Source organism: Littorina saxatilis, linkage group LG15 (genome assembly GCF_037325665.1).
Source record: "Littorina saxatilis isolate snail1 linkage group LG15, US_GU_Lsax_2.0, whole genome shotgun sequence".
Lineage (NCBI taxonomy): Eukaryota > Metazoa > Mollusca > Gastropoda > Littorinimorpha > Littorinidae > Littorina > Littorina saxatilis.
The window spans coordinates 40,913,361-40,935,860 of NC_090259.1; the positions used below are offsets into that span (position 1 = coordinate 40,913,361).

The window sequence follows — 22,500 nt, forward strand, 5'->3', positions numbered from 1 at the left end:
GATGTTCTTTCTTTCTTTATTTGGTGTTTAACGTCGTTTTCAACCACGAAGGTTATATCGCGACGGGGGAAGGGGGAAGATGGGATAGAGCCACTTGTCAATTGTTTCTTGTTCACAAAAGCACTAATCAAAAATTTGCTCCAGGGGCTTGCAACGTAGTACAATATATTACCTTACTGGGAGAATGCAAGTTTCCAGTACAAAGGACTTAACATTTCTTACATACTGCTTGACTAAAATCTTTACAAACATTGACTATATTCTATACAAAAAACACAAACATCAAACACTCTAACATCAAAATCGTGGTGGAGTTATCCCTCATTGCTGGCGATCCAGTCTTCAAAGTGTGAGTTGGTGGTGAGAAAAAACAAGGGTAAAAGGAAAAACAGAATCCGTTAGTCGCCTCTTACGACATGCTCGGGAGCATCGGGTAAATTTTTCCCCCAAACCCGCGGGGGGTTTGTTTGATGTTCCTGTTTGAAGTTTTTCTTTGATGCCATAAATATAACAATCATGAATGAACGTCCACGAATACCGTCTGCAAATAGTTGTGTTCTGACACATTTTAGCCAGGAAGTTCATTTCAGACGGAGTCTGCTGTGTGAGGGAGACATGCGTTATACCTTGTTTAGTGTTTAGTTGAGAACAATGTTATTACTAGTACATATATTTGAATACTAGATGAATACCCGCTTCGCCGGGTAACCCGCTTCGCCGGGAAGAAGTAGAGCCGAATACCCGGCTTCGCCGGGTACCCGGCGAAGGTGAGTGGCGCACCGTACGCCGGCTTCGAAGTAGAAGTAGAGGAATACCCAAGCGTTGTGGACAGTGACCTTCTAAAAATAGTAACGGGAATATGGATGAAAGCGTTGTGGACAGTGACCTTCTAAAAATAGTAACGGGAATATGGATTGACGCCACACGAAGGAAGGGAGATAAACGCAAAACACTGGAGAAGATAAGGAAGAGTTACTGGGAATGGATGTAGTGGATCTACAGAAAAACCAAAATCGGTTCAGCGCTGCACGCTAAGAGCACGTGTGGAAAATTCTCATCGACCAGGTTGTGTCCGGGGTCTACCTGAATATGCCCACCAAATTTGAAGCAGATCCATCGAGAACTTTGGCCGTGCATCGCAAACACACACACACACACACACACACACACACACACACACACACACACACACACACACACAGACAGACACAAGTCGTATATATATATATATATATATATATATATATATATATATATAATGCCAATGTTGCAGTGTTTTCGTTTGTCTTTGTGTTACGTGCACCACCATTGCAATTTGTTCATATGAGATAATAAAAAATTAAAAAAATAAAAAATTGGATTTGATATGATTTTGAACGTTCGCGTACGCGGACACACAAAAAGACACATGGGACACACAGACAGACACACAGTATGAATGAATACAGCGGAAACAACCACCACCAACCCCCAAATCCTAATCAATTCCAAACTCACACTTTGAAGACTGGATCGCCAGCAATGAGGGATAACTCCACCACGATTTTGATGTTAGAGTTGTCTTGCCGGTGTTTGGCATCGTAACCCTCCAGCAGATAGCGGCGAGTCTGCTGGCCCGAGCCGGCGAACTGGGCCAGGTTCAAATCCACGAAGCCTAGCTTCTGATGGGACCGACCTCCCCGCATCTCCTGCAAAATAAATGAAGAAAAAAAATTAAAGTTAGAAAGAAAGAAAGAAAGAAAGAAAGAAAGAAAGAAAGAAAGAAAGAAAGAAAGAAAGAAAGAAAGAAAGAGAGGACAAGAAAAATCTAAGCAACTAACATACGTGTTCAACATGGTTAATTGTGTGAGATGGTTGTGTGAGAGCATTCCTGTTATTAATATTCACCACGCCAGGTGAGTGATTGGCTGATCCAGATCACGAGAATGCTGTGACTGACAGGCCTTTCTAACAGTCTGCATATATTAGAAATAACTCATAATTATAACAGACATGCAAGTAAACCCAGTTTACAATGGCCACCTTGTGAAATACACAGCACCCACAGATGCCATAATCATTATGTTAATGCCATTCATGGCCACTACTGCACAATGAAGAAGCTAGGTGTCATTTCACACAGGTTACCATGGTAACGCTGACATCAAATGAAGGTCACATTTGTCCGCTGTGGTCACAGATGGCACTCAAGGCGTGTTCATAATATAGCGGTCAGTCTAAATTGGTGTCCAGCCTGACCGCTATCAATAATGAATGAAGAGCTAAACTGCCCGTCCTTGGTCGCTTCAAAGGGACCGAGTCCACCAGGGACCAACACTATTTTCCATTGCGATGATTAATGTTGTTTTTGCGCTTTCATGGTGAAACCATTAGGGGCACGTTTCCGAATAATATTACGGTACCCCGACTTTAGATTAGATCATAGATGCATGCGTGTTTAGATGTCATCAGCCAACTGCACTTATGGCAGAATGACCGAGGTATTTTACGTGCCACTATGGTGACACGGGGGTGGGACATGGATACCGTCTCTGAGTCTGCAAACAAAGTTGACTCGTCACTCGTGTCCGTCCTAGCCTGGATTCCAATGCTCCACTACCTGAGTTACCCGGCCCCCATTTCCGTTTCTATTACTTTATTGCCCCATTGCTAGGACATGCGGGTCGCTTCCTCCTAGGGGAACGCTAGCAGCAACAGAGTCATGTTCCCTTGGCGTGTGCGTGCTTAGGTGTAATCAGCCACCTGCACGTATGTTTAAAATGACCGAAGTCTGTTACGTGCCACTATGGTAACAGGCGGGTGGGACATGTACAGCGGCTGAGTCTTCACATAAGGTTGACCTGCGCCCCTCTCGACCTGGGCTTGAACCTGTGACCTGATGTTTTTCAAACCTGGCACACATGTAGCTCAACTGGTCAAGCCCTGCCATGCGTTGCTCAGAATCACAATAGCCCGCTCAGAGAAAAGTCGCTCTGGATTGGTCTATGCAACGAGGCAAATCGCTTCACGAAGGCGACGAAGAAAGCACGATTGCTGCGAGATATGAAAAAAGTTGTACTTCTTAAACTAGTAGACGATTCGGTCAGTGAAATCGTCAGAGAGAACGTGGTTATGATGGGAAATTTAGCTGGGGTAGTCCCTGAACCTTGAAAAGCGGTGGATCCCTCGGGTTACGTCGAAAACCACGCCGAGAAGATCGCAACACGCTACACGGCATCGCAGTCATCTTTATTCATATCTGCACCCCGTGTCAGTACTTTCAAAGGTAGAATAAACCACAACTGAGCGTGTGGGGCGTTTGAATGGGGTAAGGGTGGAGTTCGACGCCATTTCTGAGCCGTGACCATATACCAAAGCCGTTCGCCGAGTGCTTCGCGAGCGCTTTCCTGCACTGCCCTAAGAAACGGCTTTCTGTCATTCGTACTGCGGGTGACCCGTGGCGAACCGCTCTGGGCAACTCGTCTCAGGTCTTGTGATCCTCGAGTCACGGGTTCGAAGCCATGCGGAACGGGACGGACACGGGTCACCTTCATGTGCAGACTTACAGACGATCAATATCCATGTCACAATACCGTGTCACCACAGTTACATGTAAATAACATCGTTCATTCTGTCATGACAACAACAACAACAACAACAACAACAACAACAACAACAACAACAACAACAACAACAACAACAACAACATTGAACACCACAGATTTTGCAACAGATGACAACAACGAAAACGAAACTCCACAACAATGACATTTGAAGCTACATGTATACAGACCTTTCTGACAGATATCCGACATATACAGGGGTCAAGGACCCCCGTGTTGGCACTCGCTGTCATCTTGCAGGGGAAGTCAAACTCCGCGTTCCACACCACAGTGTTGCTGCGGATGTCCTTCCTGAAAATAAAAACGAATATTTTTACAAGTTCTGTCAGTATTGTATTGTGGAATTGTATCCGCTGTGAAAAGCTATCAGAAGAAATTGAATTTTAAGACATTGAATTGTCAGCATGAATCAGTGGATAGTAGAGTGTGGTCAGTGATAAAAAAAAAGGAAACCATGTTGTAAAGAAGGTGTTTGTGCAGTGTAACGTTATTCCATCCGCGGTTTCAAAATGGAATAGCACCAGTGAAAGTAATATGAATTGGAATTATTTTTTTTGAAACCCTTTCAAAGTACTGTTGATGTAAGTTTAAGGTGGTTTCATCTGCGACTCTTACACCGGATTCTACCTTGTAATAAATATTTATATTTGTGTAAAATTAAAAATTCACCGCTTTGCACATTTTGCGGGTATCATGAACAGTCTCTCTCTCTCTCTCTCTCTTTCTCTTTCTCTTTCTCTTTCTCTCTCTCTCTCTCTCTCTCTCTCTCTCTCTCTCTCTCTTCTCTTCTCTTCTCTTCTCTTCTCTTCTCTTCTCTTCTCTTCTCTTCTCTTCTCTTCTCTTCTCTTCTCTCTCTCTCTCTCTCTCTCTCTCTCTCTCTCTCTCTCTCTCTCTCTCTCTCTCTCTCTCTCTCTCTCTCTCTCTCTCTCTCTCTCTCTCTCTCTCTCTCTCTCTCTCTCTCTCTCTCTCTCAGTATTGCAATCTGCATGTTATGTTATGCTCCGGCCTTACTTGTAGGCGAACGGTATGTTATATGTCGATTGTCCGTCTGTCGGTTATGTCCTAATGTTGTATATATGTCTTGTATACTTGCCATTTACATATTTATTATACATGTTGAAGGATGAATGATGATACATTGTAGACGGATGCATGTTATTGATTAAAAGCCCCACAATAATGTGCTTGGCAAATACACAACAACAATAACAAAAAACAAACAAAAAAACCAAAAAATAGTTCTGTCAGAGAAAAGCTTGTTTTGATGTACGATTCCTGAAAATAAAAACTGGTGTTTTTTGGGAGAACAACACTGTTACTGCGGATGTCCTTCCTGAAAATAAAAACGGATATTTTGTAACAGTTCTGTCAGTTAAAAGCTTGTTTTGAGGTGCGATTCCCGAAAATAAAAACGGATGGTTTTTGTGAGAACAACACTGTTACTTCCTGAATATAGAAATACGGATATTTTTACAAGTTGTGTCATTAAAAAGCTTGTTTTAAGGTGGACTTCCTGAAAATAAAAAGAGATAGTTTTATTAGTTCCGTCAGTGAACAGGTTGTATTGAGGTGATTTTCCTGAAAATAAATATTTGTACCAGTTCTGTCAGCAAAAATCTTGTCTTGAGGTGTTTTACCGTGAAAACATTTTTTTAATTTTTTTATCAGTTTTGTCAGCGCAAAGTTTGTTTTCAGGTGGGTGCTTCCTGAAAATAAAAACGGATATTTTGTATCAGTTATGTCAGCGTAAAGCTTGTTTTCAGGTATGATTCCTGAAACTTAAAACGGACATTTCTATCAGTTCTGTCGGGAAAAAGCTTGTTTTGAGTGTGATTCTTGAAAATAAATACGGATATTTTCATCGGTTCTTTCAGTGGAAAGCTTGTTTTCAGGTAGGATTCCTGAAACTTTTTTTTTTACATTTTCGTCCGTACAATAAACTATGCAAGTAGCTTTCACGCATTCAAATGTTACGTGCTGTTGGCAGTCACTTCGTTTGAGCGGAAATTTCAATTCTCTCTGTCCTTTTTGAAAGTATACATGTATGTGTCAAAGATCAAACATTTCATCGACATTGAAAACCCTTCGTGATAGTGGCAAAAAGTCAAGACCAACAAAGCAACATAAATCTCAGTTATAAGGCAGCGAAGCCGAAACAACACAGCCGGGCTCGTTCAGACAAACTTGAAACTATTTGCGCCTTTTGAAAATCTTCTTCTTCCCCCTGAAGTGTTTACGCGGGGTCGGGGGCTAAGTCGTGTAACCTTTCTCAGCGGAAGTGGTCCGTTCTCGCGAGATCTGGGCACCGGAAGTTGGCGATGTCCTGATTTATGGTGAGATCATAGCGGGTGGGCCGTTTTTGGGAGTGTGGCGCCGACTGCTTTAATTTTAACTTTGAAGGTCAAATGCTGAGGGGGTCGATTTTTTTTCTTGCATTATAACGCTTAGTGGTAATTGGGTAACTGACGCAGACCACGAACGTGTTCGCGGTTGTAGTCCGTGTGGATGTATCTATTCTTTTTGCCAACCGTATGGTGTTTTCACCCCCCCCCCTCCTCCTCCTCCTCCCTCCTCTCTCTCTCTCTCTCTCTCTCTCTCTCTCTCTCTCTCTCTCTCTCTCTCTCTCTCTCTCTCTCTCTCTCTCTCTCTCTCTCTCTCTCTTTTGTGTTTTTGGACTATCACAATGCAGTGGTTGCGTCTAGCAACCATTATATATTTGGTAAGCATGGAGAGTGCATGATAATTAAGAAGACAGACATGACAGCATTGGGAGTGAAAAGAGAGAGCGAGAGAGAGAGATAGAGAGAGAGAGAGAGAGAGACAGACAGACAAAAACATAGAGAGACAGAGACATAGAGAGGGAGGGAGAGAGGGAGAGAGAGAGAGGGAGAGAGAGAGGGAGATAGGAGAGAGAGAGAGAGAGAGAGGGGAAGAGAGAGAGAGAGGAGAGAGAGGGGGAGAGAGGAGAGAGAGAGATAAGGCCTAAAAATAAAAAGGTGTGGTTACGGTAACCCGACCTACCCTATTTTTAGGGGCCGACCCTATAACTTTTTATTACATTTGTCAAAAAACACACACAAAAAACAAGAAAACGAGTGCAGAAAACGCAATGAAAGCGAAAGCGCCCGAGTCGCACACTTATTTCCCTGTCAAGTAGGTTTAATTTGTACACATTAGAAAAAAAAAGTTTAAAAAAAAAAGTGATTGCCTACCTTCCTACCCTATTTTTTTTGTGGCTATGTTACCTTAACCACACCTTTTTTTTGGGGGGGGGCCTAAGGCCAAAAAAAATAGGTCTGTTTACGGTAACATAGGCAAAAAAATAGGGTCGGTAGGTCGGGATTTTTTTTTCTTCCCAAAAACCATATTTTTACGTGTGTTTTTTTTTCGTTTTTTTTTCCCCCCAAATGCCAAAAAAAAGTCTAGGGTCGCGCGAAAAAAACAGGGTCGGTCGGGTTACCGTAAACAGACTATTTTTTTGTTTGGCCTAATGACAGGGAGATAGAGAGAAAGACATGAAGGAGGTAGAGAGGGGGGAGGGGGGAGGGGGGTTATAGGCACAGATAGACAGATGATCAATCAAAGGAGGAGGACGGGCGGTCAGACAGACGGACGGAGACACTGAAACCACTGCATAAACAGAACCGATCACACAGAAAAAGAACCACCAACGCAGACAGCAAATCCCACGAGTACAAGCGAAAACGTTGCACAACACCGGGTCGACATTTCACACAAATCCTCCTCGGTCTCCCCAAAGCATGAACAAGAAGAATTTATTTTCGCTTAAATCATAAAGCCTTGGAAAACGCACGCATTTACAGTGCACCAGCTGCTGGAAGTTTAGCAAACAAAGCAGTTTTTTCTTTCAACAGTCTATGGTGTTGGCGCTCGTTAGGAAAGTACGGACGGGCAGACAGACGCACACAAAATATCGACCATCCTCCCCGAACCCCTCAGCCTCCTCTTCTGCCCCCTCTGACAAATAAAATGTCACTGTAAAAAAAGTACTGACTTCGCAAATGGACACAAGTGCCAGTGTCCAAATCATATGCCATATCGGCGAAGAAAATAATACTCCGCACAGGCTGAATAGATTTTGGGTATGTGTTTTTGATTGCATGTTCTTCCAATACAGTTATACTATACAATTCTAAATGGGTAAAGGGGGGAGGGGGGGTGCGGGTTCACTTATTTTTGATCGTCCGATAATAATCCAAGGCACAAAAAAAACAAAAAAACAAAAACAAAAACAAAACTGGGCATGCCTGTGGTGGTTCTTTAGCTCGGGACACTCCCTTCTCGTGAAAAGAGTTCAGCTCACCATCTAACATCAGATTCTGGCCAGGCATTAACATGAGATAAGACCATCCCTCCACTTGGTCACATACCAGTAACGAACAGCCTGGGTCCTACATGAGATAAGACCATCCCTCCACTTGGTCACATACCAGTAACGAACAGCCTGGGTCCTACATGAGATAAGACCATCCCTCCAGTTGGTCACATACCAGTAACGAACAGCCTGGGTGTTACATGAGATAAGACCATCCCTCCACTTGGTCACATACCAGTAACGAACAGCCTGGGTGTTACATGAGATAAGACCATCCCTCCACTTGGTCACATACCAGTAACGAACAGCCTTGGTGCTACTTGAGATAAGATCATCCCTCCACTTGGTCACATACCAGTAACGAACAGCCTGGGTGCTACATGAGATAAGACCATCCCTCCACTTGGTCACATACCAGTAACGAACAGCCTAGGTCCTACATGAGATAAGACCATCCCTCCACTTGGTCACATACCAGTAACGAACAGCCTGGGTGCTACATGAGATAAGATCATCCCTCCACTTGGTCACATACCAGTAACGAACAGCCTGGGTGCTACTTGAGATAAGATCATCCCTCCACTTGGTCACATACCAGTAACGAACAGCCTGGGTGCTACTTGAGATAAGATCATCCCTCCACTTGGTCACATACCAGTAACGAACAGCCTAGGTCCTACATGAGATAAGACCATCCCTCCACTTGGTCACATACCAGTAACGAACAGCCTTGGTGCTACATGAGATAAGATCATCCCTCCACTTGGTCACATGCCAGTAACGAACAGCCTGGGTCCTACATGAGATAAGATCATCCCTCCACTTGGTCACATACCAGTAACGAACAGCCTGGGTGTTACATGAGATAAGACCATCCCTCCACTTGGTCACATACCAGTAACGAACAGCCTGGGTGTTACATGAGATAAGATCATACTTCCACTTGGTCACATACCAGTAACGAACAGCCTTGGTGCTACTTGAGATAAGATCATCCCTCCACTTGGTCACATACCAGTAACGAACAGCCTGGGTGCTACATGAGATAAGATCATCCCTCCACTTGGTCACATACCAGTAACGAACAGCCTGGGTGCTACATGAGATAAGATCATCCCTCCACTTGGTCACATACCAGTAACGAACAGCCTGGGTCCTACATGAGATAAGATCATCCCTCCACTTGGTCACATACCAGTAACGAACAGCCTGGGTGCTACATGAGATAAGATCATCCCTCCACTTGGTCACATACCAGTAACGAACAGCCTTGGTGCTACATGAGATAAGATCATCCCTCCACTTGGTCACATACCAGTAACGAACAGCCTGGGTGCTACTTGAGATAAGATCATCCCTCCACTTGGTCACATACCAGTAACGAACAGCCTGGGTGCTACTTGAGATAAGATCATCCCTCCACTTGGTCACATACCAGTAACGAACAGCCTGGGTGTTACATGAGATAAGACCATCCCTCCACTTGGTCACATACCAGTAACGAACAGCCTTGGTACTACATGAGATAAGATCATCCCTCCACTTGGTCACATGCCAGTAACGAACAGCCTGGGTCCTACATGAGATAAGATCATCCCTCCACTTGGTCACATACCAGTAACGAACAGCCTGGGTGCTACATGAGATAAGATCATCCCTCCACTTGGTCACATACCAGTAACGAACAGCCTTGGTGCTACTTGAGATAAGATCATCCCTCCACTTGGTCACATACCAGTAACGAACAGCCTGGGTGCTACTTGAGATAAGATCATCCCTCCACTTGGTCACATACCAGTAACGAACAGCCTGGGTGTTACATGGGGTAAGACCATCCCTCCACTTGGTCACATACCAGTAACGAACAGCCTGGGACTGGGTGTTACATGGGGTAAGACCATCCCTCCACTTGGTCACATACCAACACTGAACAGCCTGGGTGCTACATGAGATAAGACCATCCCTCCACTTGGTCACATACCAACACTGAACAGCCTGGGTGTTACATGAGATAAGACCATCCCTCCACTTGGTCACATACCAGTAACGAACAGCCTAGGTCCTACATGAGATAAGACCATCCCTCCACTTGGTCACATACCAGTAACGAACAGCCTGGGTGCTACACGGGATAAGACCATCCCTCCACTTGGTCACATACCAGTAACGAACAGCCTGGGTGTTACATGAGATAAGACCATCCCTCCACTTGGTCACATACCAGTAACGAACAGCCTAGGTCCTACATGAGATAAGACCATCCCTCCACTTGGTCACATACCAGTAACGAACAGCCTGGGTGCTACTTGAGATAAGACCATCCCTCCACTTGGTCACATACCAGTAACGAACAGCCTGGGTGCTACTTGAGATAAGATCATCCCTCCACTTGGTCACATACCAGTAACGAACAGCCTGGGTGCTACTTGAGATAAGATCATCCCTCCACTTGGTCACATACCAGTAACGAACAGCCTGGGTGCTACTTGAGATAAGATCATCCCTCCACTTGGTCACATGCCAGTAACGAACAGCCTGGGTGTTACATGGGGTAAGACCATCCCTCCACTTGGTCACATACCAGTAACGAACAGCCTGGGTGTTACATGGGGTAAGACCATATCCCTCCACTTGGTCACATACCAGTAACGAACAGCCTAGGTCCTACATGAGATAAGACCATCCCTCCACTTGGTCACATACCAGTAACGAACAGCCTGGGTGCTACTTGAGATAAGACCATCCCTCCACTTGGTCACATACCAGTAACGAACAGCCTGGGTGTTACATGGGGTAAGACCATCCCTCCACTTGGTCACATACCAGTAACGAACAGCCTGGGTGCTACTTGAGATAAGACCATCCCTCCACTTGGTCACATACCAGTAACGAACAGCCTGGGTGCTACTTGAGACAAGACCATCCCTCCACTTGGTCACATACCAGTAACGAACAGCCTGGGTGCTACTTGAGATAAGACCATCCCTCCACTTGGTCACATACCAGTAACGAACAGCCTTGGTGCTACATGAGATAAGATCATCCCTCCACTTGGTCATATACCAGTAACGAACAGCCTGGGTGCCCTCTGTGCACATTTGGCATTTCTTTGATGAGTTCTTTCTTTATTTGGTGTTTAACGTCGTTTTTAACCATTCAAAGTTATATCGCGACGGGGAAAAGGGGGAGATGGGATAGAGCCACTTGTCAATTGTTTCTTGTTCACAAAAGCACTAATCAAAAATTTGCTCCAGGGGCTTGCAACGTAGTACAATATATTACCTTACTGGGAGAATGCAAGTTTCCACTACAAAGGACTTAACATTTCTTACATACTGCTTGACTAAAATCTTTACAAAAATTGACTATATTCTAATTTCTATACAAGAAACACCTAACAAGGGTAAAAGGAGAAACAGAATCCGTTAGTCGCCTCTTACGACATGCTGGGGTGCATCGGGTAAATTCTTCCCCCTAACCCGCGGGGGGTCTTTGATGAGTTAATTTTGTAAGAGCTAATTAATTCATCAAAGAATCCCAACTCACCGCAGCAAGGAGTGGGGGGTGTTGATTTCTGGCATGTGTCCCACGTGTCCCACGCATAAGCCAGGCCACATACGAGACGGTGAGGCGATCAGTTTTTACGAGGGATGTGCCTTTAATTACAACACTTTTTTTTTCTAACCATATAAAATTATGTGACCCTCCACCACGAAATGAGTCGCATGTCACCTCGCGCGGTTCTGCGCTAGGCTTAATATAAGTCCGGGGAGTGTCTGGTAACAGTGTGAGGGTCACCTTAGTCACAGGTTTATAACTCAAACAGTTTTCGCTCTTTTCTAAAACGGGTTTCACCACTGGATAGAGCATAAAAAACTCTTTAGTAAAATGTAAAAATATGAAAATCATGCAACGGTGACATGCGACTCATTCCGTGGTGGAGGGTCACATATTGGTTTGCACTGCACGCTTCCTGATAACGTTATCTGGCCGACAACCTGTTTTGTTTCACGCTATCAATTTACTGGCAGCTTAATTAATTTCGTGTTCATCCGTCTGCCCAACCTGTTATCTGACAATCGTTAACAATGCCGCCCTGTTTCAATTCGCTCGCTTCAGACAGGAGCCTGGAAAAAGGCCAAAGGAAGGAACTAGGGTTGTCGTGTCCAAATCACACACAACTTAAAGGCACAGGGGTGCAGCTCACAGCCTTCGTTTTGCGTTTTTGTTGCAGCTGAGTGCATTTACAGTTCAAAAATCCTCCTATTATAGTAAAACAAACCCAAAAATACCCAACGACGACATCTGTGAAGCTCGACAGTTTCTTGTTCACGCGAGTGCATAAATTAACCTAGTTATTACAATACAATACAATACAATACAATAACTTTATTAATCTCTAAAAGAGAAATTACATTGCTGAGCGTTTGTGTCCGTAATAATAACATACATAAAACATTCAAAATAAACATTTGTTCTTTGTCCTGAGAAAATATAGCACATTGGTTATCACATAAGAAAGTATATTAAAAATAAATTAACATGCATTCACCATCAACAATGCACAAAAGAAAGTCAGCACCTTGCCGGTTATCACATATTGTCTAAGATTAAGAGAGTAGAATGCAAAACAAAATCAACAATACTGAAACAATACAGAACACTGACCCCGTGCATCAGAGCGACAACACCAGCATCTACCGCCCCACCTGAGAATTGAAGATGTGAATTGCAGATGGAATGAACGAATTTCTGTAGCGTGTGGATCTTGCGGTTGGTTGTCTGAATCTGTTGCTCCTGTCTGTCCGTCTACTGTCAAATTCCGGTCTGAGTGGGTGCGAGTCGTCAGCCAAAATCTTCTGTACCTTGTCAGTCAGTCGTCGTTCATGTGTTGATGTGAAATTGTCCTGCTTCCTCCCAACCACCCCACTTGCTTTCCTGATGAATTTATCTAATCTATCCCTGTCTTGCTTGTTGATGTTGCCACCCCAACACACGGAGCCAAAGTACAACACACTATTGCACGTTGAAGTGTAAAACATCTGAAGGATTTCTTGTCTGATGTTAAAAGACCTGAGTTTCCTCAAAAAGTACAGGCGAGAGTGGAGTTACGTGGTGTTTGGTCGGAGTTCGATTCAACTGAGTGATTCCGGCCTCGATTTTGTTTTACACAAACTCATGATGACGTCTAGTCTGACATAGTTTGCTAGTGACGTGTCTTTTTGTGCATGATGTGGTGATCTACCTGATCTAAATTTAGATCCAAAAATAGGTCAAGACCAGCCGGGTCCGAGTACGAAATTAATTCGTAAAAAAATCGCAGTTCTTGACTCTTTGGGTGCAAGTCAATGAAACTTGGTAGTTCTTCTAACGGATAGCTGCCTGATGTATGACTAAAAGCCCCAGGGGCTCCGTGCACCTGGATTTGACAAGTTCAGTACCTTTAATTAGACCTGCGTAGTTAACTTTGTCTCAGCACAGAATTGCGAATGTAGAGAAGGAGATAAAAGGCTCGACTCCCCCCCACCCGTCTGTCTTATGTGAGAATTTACCCCCCAAAAAAGGAATAGGAAATCTTGTTTTTGTGTTCACATGGCCCTAATCAGTTCGGATAAGTTCACTCTTTGGGTACTTGTCTACGCAAACAAGTTATTTACACCTTCACATATTAACACGCTACCTAATCTATACATATCCCACTATCTATATGATGTGCACATCCACAGGACTGGGGTCCCATTGGGATGGTTGCATGTGGATATGATGGGGCTGTTATCGACTAATTAAGTTACCCCACCCCTTCTCACTCTCCCCTTTGTCTCTTTTTCCGCCAGTCAAACCTGTCTATAACGACTAACCAAGGGACCGACCAACAGTGGTCGAGACAGACAGGTGGTCGCTATATAAAGGTGAATTCTGGAAGAAAAGCATGCCTGGGGTCTTGGAATTGTCGTGGGCAGGTGTGTTGCTTTCGAGAGGTGATCGCAAGGGCAAGCTCGACAGTACTTGCAGATTTCTGAACTCTTTCTTATTTGTTTTGTTCCCTTTCTTTCTTTCTTTCTTTCTTTATTTGGTGTTTAACGTCGTTTTCAACCATTCAAGGTTATATCGCGACGGGGGAAGGGGGGAGATGGGATAGGGGAAAGGGGGGAGATGGGATAGAGCCACTTGTTCATTGTTTCTTGTTCACAAAAGCACTAATCAAAAATTGCTCCAGGGGCTTGCAACGTAGTACAATATATGACCTTACTGGGAGAATGCAAGTTTCCAGTACAAAGGACTTAACATTTCTTACATACTGCTTGACTAAAATCTTTACAAAAATTGACTATATTATACACAAGAAACACTTAACAAGGGTAAAAGGAGAAACAGAATCCGTTAGTCGCCTCTTACGACATGCTGGGGAGCATCGGGTAAATTCTTCCCCCTAACCCGCGGGGGGAACAAACAATCTACAATACTTGATGGGGATCATAGTTTTTGGCCATCCCAGTTTTGCACCAGTTGATCAAATACTGACATGTATTTGATGATTACATCTTTTGATTGCACACACCAAAAATAACAGAAGAAAATGTCTTTTTTCTTTTCTGTCTTCTTGTTGTTTCTTATTTTGTAGTTACAGTAAATTAATAACCAAAATAATGTGAGTTACGTCCAGTCGTGTTCTCAACGTTGTAGATATCCACAGTATATGACCGGTGCCTTATTTCATTTCCGGTAGTCTGAGAATTGAAAACGATCCTTGCTGGCAATTCTCGAATTACTCAGTGGCCTTACTCTTTTCCCGCATCTATCATTCTGTGCTACATGAAATCTAAGAACTAAGACAGCAAAACCAGTTTAGTCCGGGCCATTTAATAATATGACTCGTTATAACTCGTGAATGCTCGCCTAATAGGCTACTGAGCTTTACTGGCCGATGTGAATGCGTTATATATTGTGTGTAAAAAATGTCTGTTTGTCTGTCTGTCTGTAAAAAATTCCATTTCAAACGGCAGAAATTAATATGTAAGCGCCTAGGGCTATATCTAGATTAGGCGCATAAAAATGATCACAATAATAATAATAATAATAATAACTCAACGCAATTATGTATCGCTTATTATCAGTTTGTCACTTACACACATTACCTAACATTAACAACTATGTCAAGTTCGCATTCTCAACCTATCGCTCTCACTTTGTTTCGTGTCAATGCATAACGCATGCTAACTGGCAACCCTATCGTTCCGATTTGATTTCGTTATATATCGTGAGCTTATTCACTGCACATGAGAACTTGCTTCATACAAAGCTGTGCAACATGTTGTTACTAATAATATGCGTGTGTGTGTGTGTACGTGTGTGTGTGTGTACGTGTGTGTGTGTGTGTGTACGTACATGTACGTGTGTACGTGTGTGTGTGTGTGTGTGTGTGTGTGTGTGTGTGAGTGTATGTACGTGCGTATGTGTGTGTGCGTGCGTGTGTATGTGAGTATGTATATGTGTGTGTGTGTGTGTATGTGCGTGCTTTCTTTCTTTCTTTATTTGGTGTTTAACGTCGTTTTCAACCACGAAGGTTATATCGCGACGAGGGAAAGGGGGGAGATGGGATAGGGGAAAGGGGGGAGATGGGATAGAGCCACTTGTTAAGTGTTTCTTGTTCACAAAAACACTAATCAAAAAATTGCTCCAGGGGCTTGCAACGTAGTACAATATATGACCTTACTGGGAGAATGCAAGTTTCCAGTACAAAGGACTAAACATTTCTTACATACTGCTTGACTAAAATCTTTACAAACATTGACTATATTCTATACAAGAACCACTTAACAAGGGTAAAAGGAGAAACAGAATCCGTTAGTCGCCTCATACGACATGCGGGGTGCAGAGAAATAAGGATGTGGAAAAGAAGACTTTTGGTAAGTGAAATAAAGGTGATGGATCCAGTCAGGTAGAAATAAGACAACAAGAAAAGAATTGGAAAACTGCAGGGAATAGTAGGGAGAGTTTTCTTGGAAGGAAATATAGGTGAAAGGACTGGTAAGGCAGAAATAAGACAAAAGAAGAGAAGAAACAGAACCGTTAGTCGCCTCTTACGACATGCTGGGTAGCATCGGGTAAATTCTTTCTAGTCCCAACCAATATGGGACTCCCCCTAACAAGCGGGGGGAGTATGTGCGTGCGTGCGTGTATGTGTGTGTGTGTGTGTATGTAATATTGTGTGTGTGCGTGTGTCTACTTGTCTCTGCAACGCTCTGTATACATGTACGTGTGTGTGTGTGTGTGTGTGTGTGTGTGTGTGTGTGTGTGTGTGTGTGTGTGTGTGTGAGTGTGAGTGTGTAGATGAGGTCAGGCACAATACTGAGCAAAAAGTACAAAATGAATGGTAGCCACTTTCTGGATTTTTTTTTGCAAAGAACTGTTTTCTTCTGGTTGTTAATGTTGTTGTATTGTGATTAAAGAGAGAATAAAGAATTAATATCATTTTACAGATTATTTTTTTCTGTTGATGGTTATTTTGTTTTTGATTATTTTCCATTGAAAATACAACTTAAAATGGCCACTGAAACCTGACAAAAATGAGTGATCTTGTTTGAGAAAGCACAATGGTAAGTGAAGCAGTTTGTAGTGTCATGTTTGTATTTATTTTGGTCAAACTAAGTGTATTTAACAATTAGATATGCTCATTTTCTTTCTTTACCGTATAATGTGTCGTTAGCGTGGACGAAAAAATTGCATTCTGTAAGTAATGCTTCGTGTCTCACTTCACACGCTGATCTAAGTCCATACCATCATCATATCTTTCACATGCAACTTGATATTTCCACTGATAGTTGGAAGTTACTGAATAAAATGACACAATCTAGCACAAATAAAAGCAATCAGAAGACCTAGGGTTGTGAAAGAATGTGTGAAAGGCAATATCCGACGTTTTGCGTCACTGCGTTACTTACGTTTTTGCACTTCCAAAATCTAACGCGAAGTCGACACAGGCACACGAACGAATGTCAATCGACTCAATGCACTGCGGAAATTTCCACAGATTACGAATAAATGGCCTTCACCTTTACCACAATGCATTGAGAGGAGGTATTTTGACCTGGAAGTTGTTCGTGTCTTTGGCGTTTCGCGCAAACTTACGACATCTCAAGAGTTTTTCAGACAGACGAACTTCAAGAATCATCGATCCCTAATTGATTTTGCTGAGTTACCCAACAGGCAACTACTTTTGTTCCTGTTTTATCCAAAATCACCAGCATTTGTTTAAATTGATGCTGAACTTAGTGGATTTCGTTCGTCATTCTCGCCACTCTGCCGACATTTCTTGGGTGTCTTTCAAAACGAACGTCAGGAAAATTTAACCTTTTCTTGAACCAAAGTTGATATTTTTGTGATTGACTTAAAGTTTCTTCGAGTTTGTATAAAGAAAGCTCTGAAGGGGAAATTTTAGTTACATTTTCCTGCATTTTAATAGTGTGGCTTGTTTTAGATTACGTTCGTATTTCTGACACCATTTTCGTTTCGTGTCACTCGAACCAACGCAATCAGCAATTCAGTTCATTGTGGTAGATGGCAGATACAATGTAAATCAAAACATGTTTACGTATGTTATCTTCTACAGAAAACAGAAAAAGAAAACAAGCGAATAAGAAAAATAATCAGTTGTGAAACGATGATAATTGATGATGTTGGTAATGTTGGACACAACAATTCAGGTGTCAAAAATAACTTACGTAATAATTTTCAGACTTTGCCTGTAACTGTGAATATTTGCCATTGTTGAATATTCAAGTATGATTTGATCATTTCAAACTGTATCAGGAACCTCTTACACACCAGACTAGATTTCAAGAGTACTAGAATTCAAGCATAACAGACTTCACAATTTTGGTGTCTTCATAACTTACGCTTGGTGTCTTCATAACTTACGCTACATCTGATTCACTTGCCATATTATTTTCAGGCCTTCACTTTTGTTTTCAGTTGTGTTGCATGGTCTACCAAAAAGGTGATCAATTAAATCAGCAGCATTACAATGCTGCCTAATCTTGTTCTTGTAAAAAAGTGATGGACTTGCCAAATGATGTAAGTAATGGTGTCTTCACAACAACTATTTCTTGCTCAATTGATTTACACAAAATGTAGGTGCTGTCTGGCTGGATTTTATGGATAAAATGTAACTCAAACACTAGACAAAATCAAAGATTCCAAAAGTTTTAACTTGATAGAAATATCTTGCAGTTGGTGTCCACCAAGTACTTACATCATTGTCCATGCATACCTATGATTGACGATCAATAAAGGAAAGAGACATGAAGGCAATTATGTTTTGACTTTTATTTCCGGTAAAGCTGTGTTTTAGCTCCCATTACAATCATAGACTTTTCCATCTGAGCATTTTTTATTTTTGATGCTCATGTCAGCATTTCGTTGCTCAGTATTGTGCCTGTCCTCATATAATATTGTGTGTGTGCGTGTGTCTACTTGTCTCTGCAACGCTCTGTATGTACGTGTGTGTGTACGCGCGAGTGGTCGTGGCGAGTGTGTGTGCGTTCATGCGTGTGCGTGCGGGTGGTCGTGACGAGTATGTGTGTGCGCGTACGTGCGTGTTTCTAAACGACACTACACCGAGGTCAACCCAAAACTAAGACGAACCAATCCATCACCGAACCAAAACTTCTTCATTTGGTAAAGTTCAGACTGTCTGTGCCGTATGTTACCCGACAGTTCCACCAGGGTGGCACTAGCAGAACTTCAATGTCTGCGAATCAATACCACGCAACCCTAAACACGGCCGACGCAAGCACTTGAGGAAAAGTCTGCTATGGCAAATTAAATGCCACCGTCTGTTCAATATTTGAGGCACCAGTCCAATTTCATTCGGCAGGTTTCCCACTTGCACTGCCTCGTACGACCGCAGCTGAGAAAGTGTGTGCTTTTGGGTCAAGAGTGCGTGAAAACGGAATTTGGTTGTTCTGCGCTTGTGGCTGTCTGTGCATGTGTCTTTCTGTGTACATACGTCTCGGTCTCTCTCTCTCTCTCTCTCTCTTGGTCTCTCTCTCTTGGTCTCTCTCTCTCTCCTCCTTCCCCCTCCTCCGTCTCTCCTTTTCCCCGCTCTCTTTCTCCCTCTCGTGTGTGTGTGTGTGTGTGTGTGTGTTTGTCGCAAGTACGTGTGTGCGTAAAAACTTCAAGCGTAGGGCAGAGGCTCAAACCGTGCACATTGCGTCACCACACCTACACTACACGAGCAGCATCCCCCTCCCTCCCCCTCAGTCTCTCTCTTTCAATCTCTCTCTCTCTTTCAATCAATCTCTCTCTCTCTCTCTCTCTCTCTCTCTCTCTCTCTCTCTCTCTCTCTCTCTCTCAAGTCAGAGAGAAAACGCTCCACTAGCACTCCTTCACTCGATGAATGAACTCATCCACGTCGAATGAGGAACACTTGACAAATCACAAGTGGCGCTATCGCACTTCAGACGTCGACAAAACTTGCCACTTGACAAACATGGATTCTGTGTTATATGAAGGAAGAAACTGAGACAGAATACGTATAAGACAAATGAGACACTGACAAAAGCTCGTGTTTATTTGAATATCATTACGCAATAAAAAAATTAAAAAAAACATTTACAAACATAGATAACGTAATAAATGAATAAATAAAACTCGGACAAAATTAGGTGGAAATATGACTATATAATTCTTTTTAAAGATCTTCTGCGCATAAAGCAAAATACCATCAAAGACTTAAGTGATGACTAAAGGTACAATTAGCTGTTCGGCAAAACTGCGGGATGCTTTTCCGTCTTCCCTAAAATTCGCATCAAGGTAGGCCTAGTTGTACGTGTGCGTCTTGTGCTCTTCCTCCATTCATTCCGACAAGCAATTTGAACATTAAATAGTGGTAAGAATATCAGCAAGAAAAACTGAGTGACTGGTATGACAGAAGTGAACTGGTAATGTCATATATGTGACACTGACATCAATGAAAACGTCACCTTTTGTCATTGTCTCATACGGACGAAGGTGCTTACACTTCATGACCTGATTCAGTCAGTAATAAGATTTTTAACAAAGCAGCAACACAAAAATTCAACCCATCAAACAGACCAAACAAACACAAGGACATCCGCACGCGCACATGCACACACACACAAACACACACACATATCAGCCAGCAAAAATTGCTTTTAAAACAAACCGGGGCTGACCCGAGTCTCTCAACTTCCGCAGTCTTACAGAAAGCCTCCACACACACAATAATACTTTATACTCTTCAAACCAGAGCGGCGACTACAGTCAACTCACTGCACTGGCTGCATTGAAAGCATTCCACACAACGCCCACTTTGCACTAAACAAACATTTTCACAAACAACAGCAAGAAAATTGTCCAGACATCCAGCTATGCAAGCTCAAGTATTTCTTTTCTCTAAAATGCTACAGTACAAAGACCCCTGACTTTTTGACTCAAAGATTCTCACACTGCAAATCCCGTCGGACAAGTTTCCCCCCTAAAGCCAAGGCAAGTAAAGTGTAGGCGCGACAGAAGACCTAAGTGGGAGGGGGGGGGGGGGGTCCGCATTCACAACTTCAGAGCTTCGCGAAATAGCCACATTGTGTACTCATACATTTAAAAATGCATAATGATCCGCCTGAGGAGTGCTCAAAATAATACTGATAAATTTAGGGAGGGGGTCTTTTCTGTTTTCGATCAGTGCGAAAGTTGGTGGGGTGTGGCGGAGATTGGGGGGAGAGAGAGAGAGAGAGAGATGCGGGCTGACAGAGACTGCTTTGAAAGTCCTGTTTGGCCGCGGACATCAATTGCTCCTTTGTATGAAAGGGACACCTGCTCGATCAAATCGTACGTACGTGTCTCAAGTCCAGATTCGATCATGGAACTGGAGGAGAAGTGAATTCCGACACGTAGCTTAAAGGCTAATAATTACAAGCAAAGCATACACATTAAGCGCTCTCTTGTGCACTCGGACACACACACACATGCACACATTTACGCAAAATGTGCATGTATGTATGCCTGGAAGACCTACGCCGAACCTACGAGTTCATACGATCAGCAGGCCTAAGATTATGAGGGACACAACCGTCGAACGCTGAAGAAGAAGAAGAAGAAGAAGTATGCAAAGAGGATCTAGACAGAGAAAGTCAGAGAAAGACAGACAGTTTGAAAAGGAGTTCAAGAGAGAGAGAGAGAGAGAGAGAGAGAGAGAGAGAGAGAGAGAGAGAGAGAGAGAGAGAGAGAGAGAGAGAGAGAGAGAGAGAGAGAGAGAGAGAGAGAGGGAAGGCGAGAGAGAGAAATGCGTGGAAGGTCTTGGACATATCTCTCAGACTCACGGTCGCCGTTCCGAAAAAAAATTCATGTAAAAACCACAGTAGTTTTGAAGTTACACTACTAGACCTACTATTCCTATATATATATTTGTAAAACTGTTAAATCCAACAAGACAAACACAGGTACAGAAATTCTCTCTCTCTCTCGCCCTCTGTCAGGGATAGCCCTGTTGACAGAAGGGACGTAAACCCCCCCCCCCCCCCCCCGATGACTGCTGAGTGCTAGCCAAGTTCGGTAACATACTAACCACTAGGAGAATACCATTAGACACTCCCGTGAGAATTCAGTCTCTACCAAAGTCGCTGCCAAAAACACACGTAACTTCTAGGGCTGCAACGTCTGTTGACTTTGTCAAACTGGCGTCCAGGGAATCCAGCCACCCCCCCCCCCCCAACCTCCGCACTGTTCAACTACAGCCAGCATCCCCCCCCTCCCTCCCCCCCAAGTGTTGTCCTCAGGCCTCGGTCTGCGGTCATGTACGCATACGTTTTTGATCTGCCGCATTGATTGGTCTGCCCCTGGCCGGTCGAATATATATTCAATCGTTTTGACATGTAGGCAGGGCCGGATCTGGAGGGGGGGGGGGGGTTCCTGGGGTTCCGGAACCCCCCCCCCCCACCCCCCTGGCCATCCAATGTACCTCTCAGAGAAAAAAAATGTGGACTTTGGACCCCTGCCTTCAGTTGGAACCCCCCCCCCCCCTCAAACGAACTTGGTCCGGCCCTGTGTAGGTGCTGTTCTGACAGAACGATGTTTTTGTTGCCGGTGTAACACGACATTTTTACTCCACGAAAAATGTACTCCAGAGTAAAAATTTCTTACGAAATTCTTACTCCGAGTACACCTTCCGTACGAGAAAAGAACTCCCCAAGGTACGAAAAAATTACTCCCTCCACGAAATTTTGACTCCCCACATTTTTTACTTCCAGTAAAAATCTCGCACGCGAAAATGGGATGCGCAGGCGAAGGGATAATGCCAATAATTATGTGATCTCACGCAAACAAATGTCGCACTACCCTCCCTCCACCCCTTCCACCACCAAGACAAACAGGGGACAGGGGAGTAAAAGTTGCGTACACCTGGCGTGGGCAGTAAATTGCTCGTGTAAGAGTGGAACAATTTATTCGTTATTCATTCTTCAGGGGAGTAACATTTTCGACCGAAATGTTGACTCGGAACACACCTGTCGTTTGAAGTAATTTTCTCGTATTATGGGGGAGTAG

General features: G+C 43.4%; 1 protein-coding gene across 2 annotated transcripts in view; it reads right to left on the bottom strand.

The window, feature by feature from the left end:
- The window catches only part of LOC138949339 (EEIG family member 2-like), a 70,551-nt gene that overhangs the window by 39,125 nt on the left and 8,926 nt on the right, over positions 1-22,500 (bottom strand). For both annotated transcript variants that reach the window (XM_070321132.1, XM_070321131.1), the window contains exons 2-3: positions 3,773-3,893; positions 1,498-1,688 (exon numbers count right to left, since the gene is read on the bottom strand). In XM_070321132.1, coding sequence (XP_070177233.1) covers positions 1,498-1,688; positions 3,773-3,893 — 312 coding nt within the window. The remainder of the gene's footprint in view (positions 1-1,497; positions 1,689-3,772; positions 3,894-22,500) is intronic.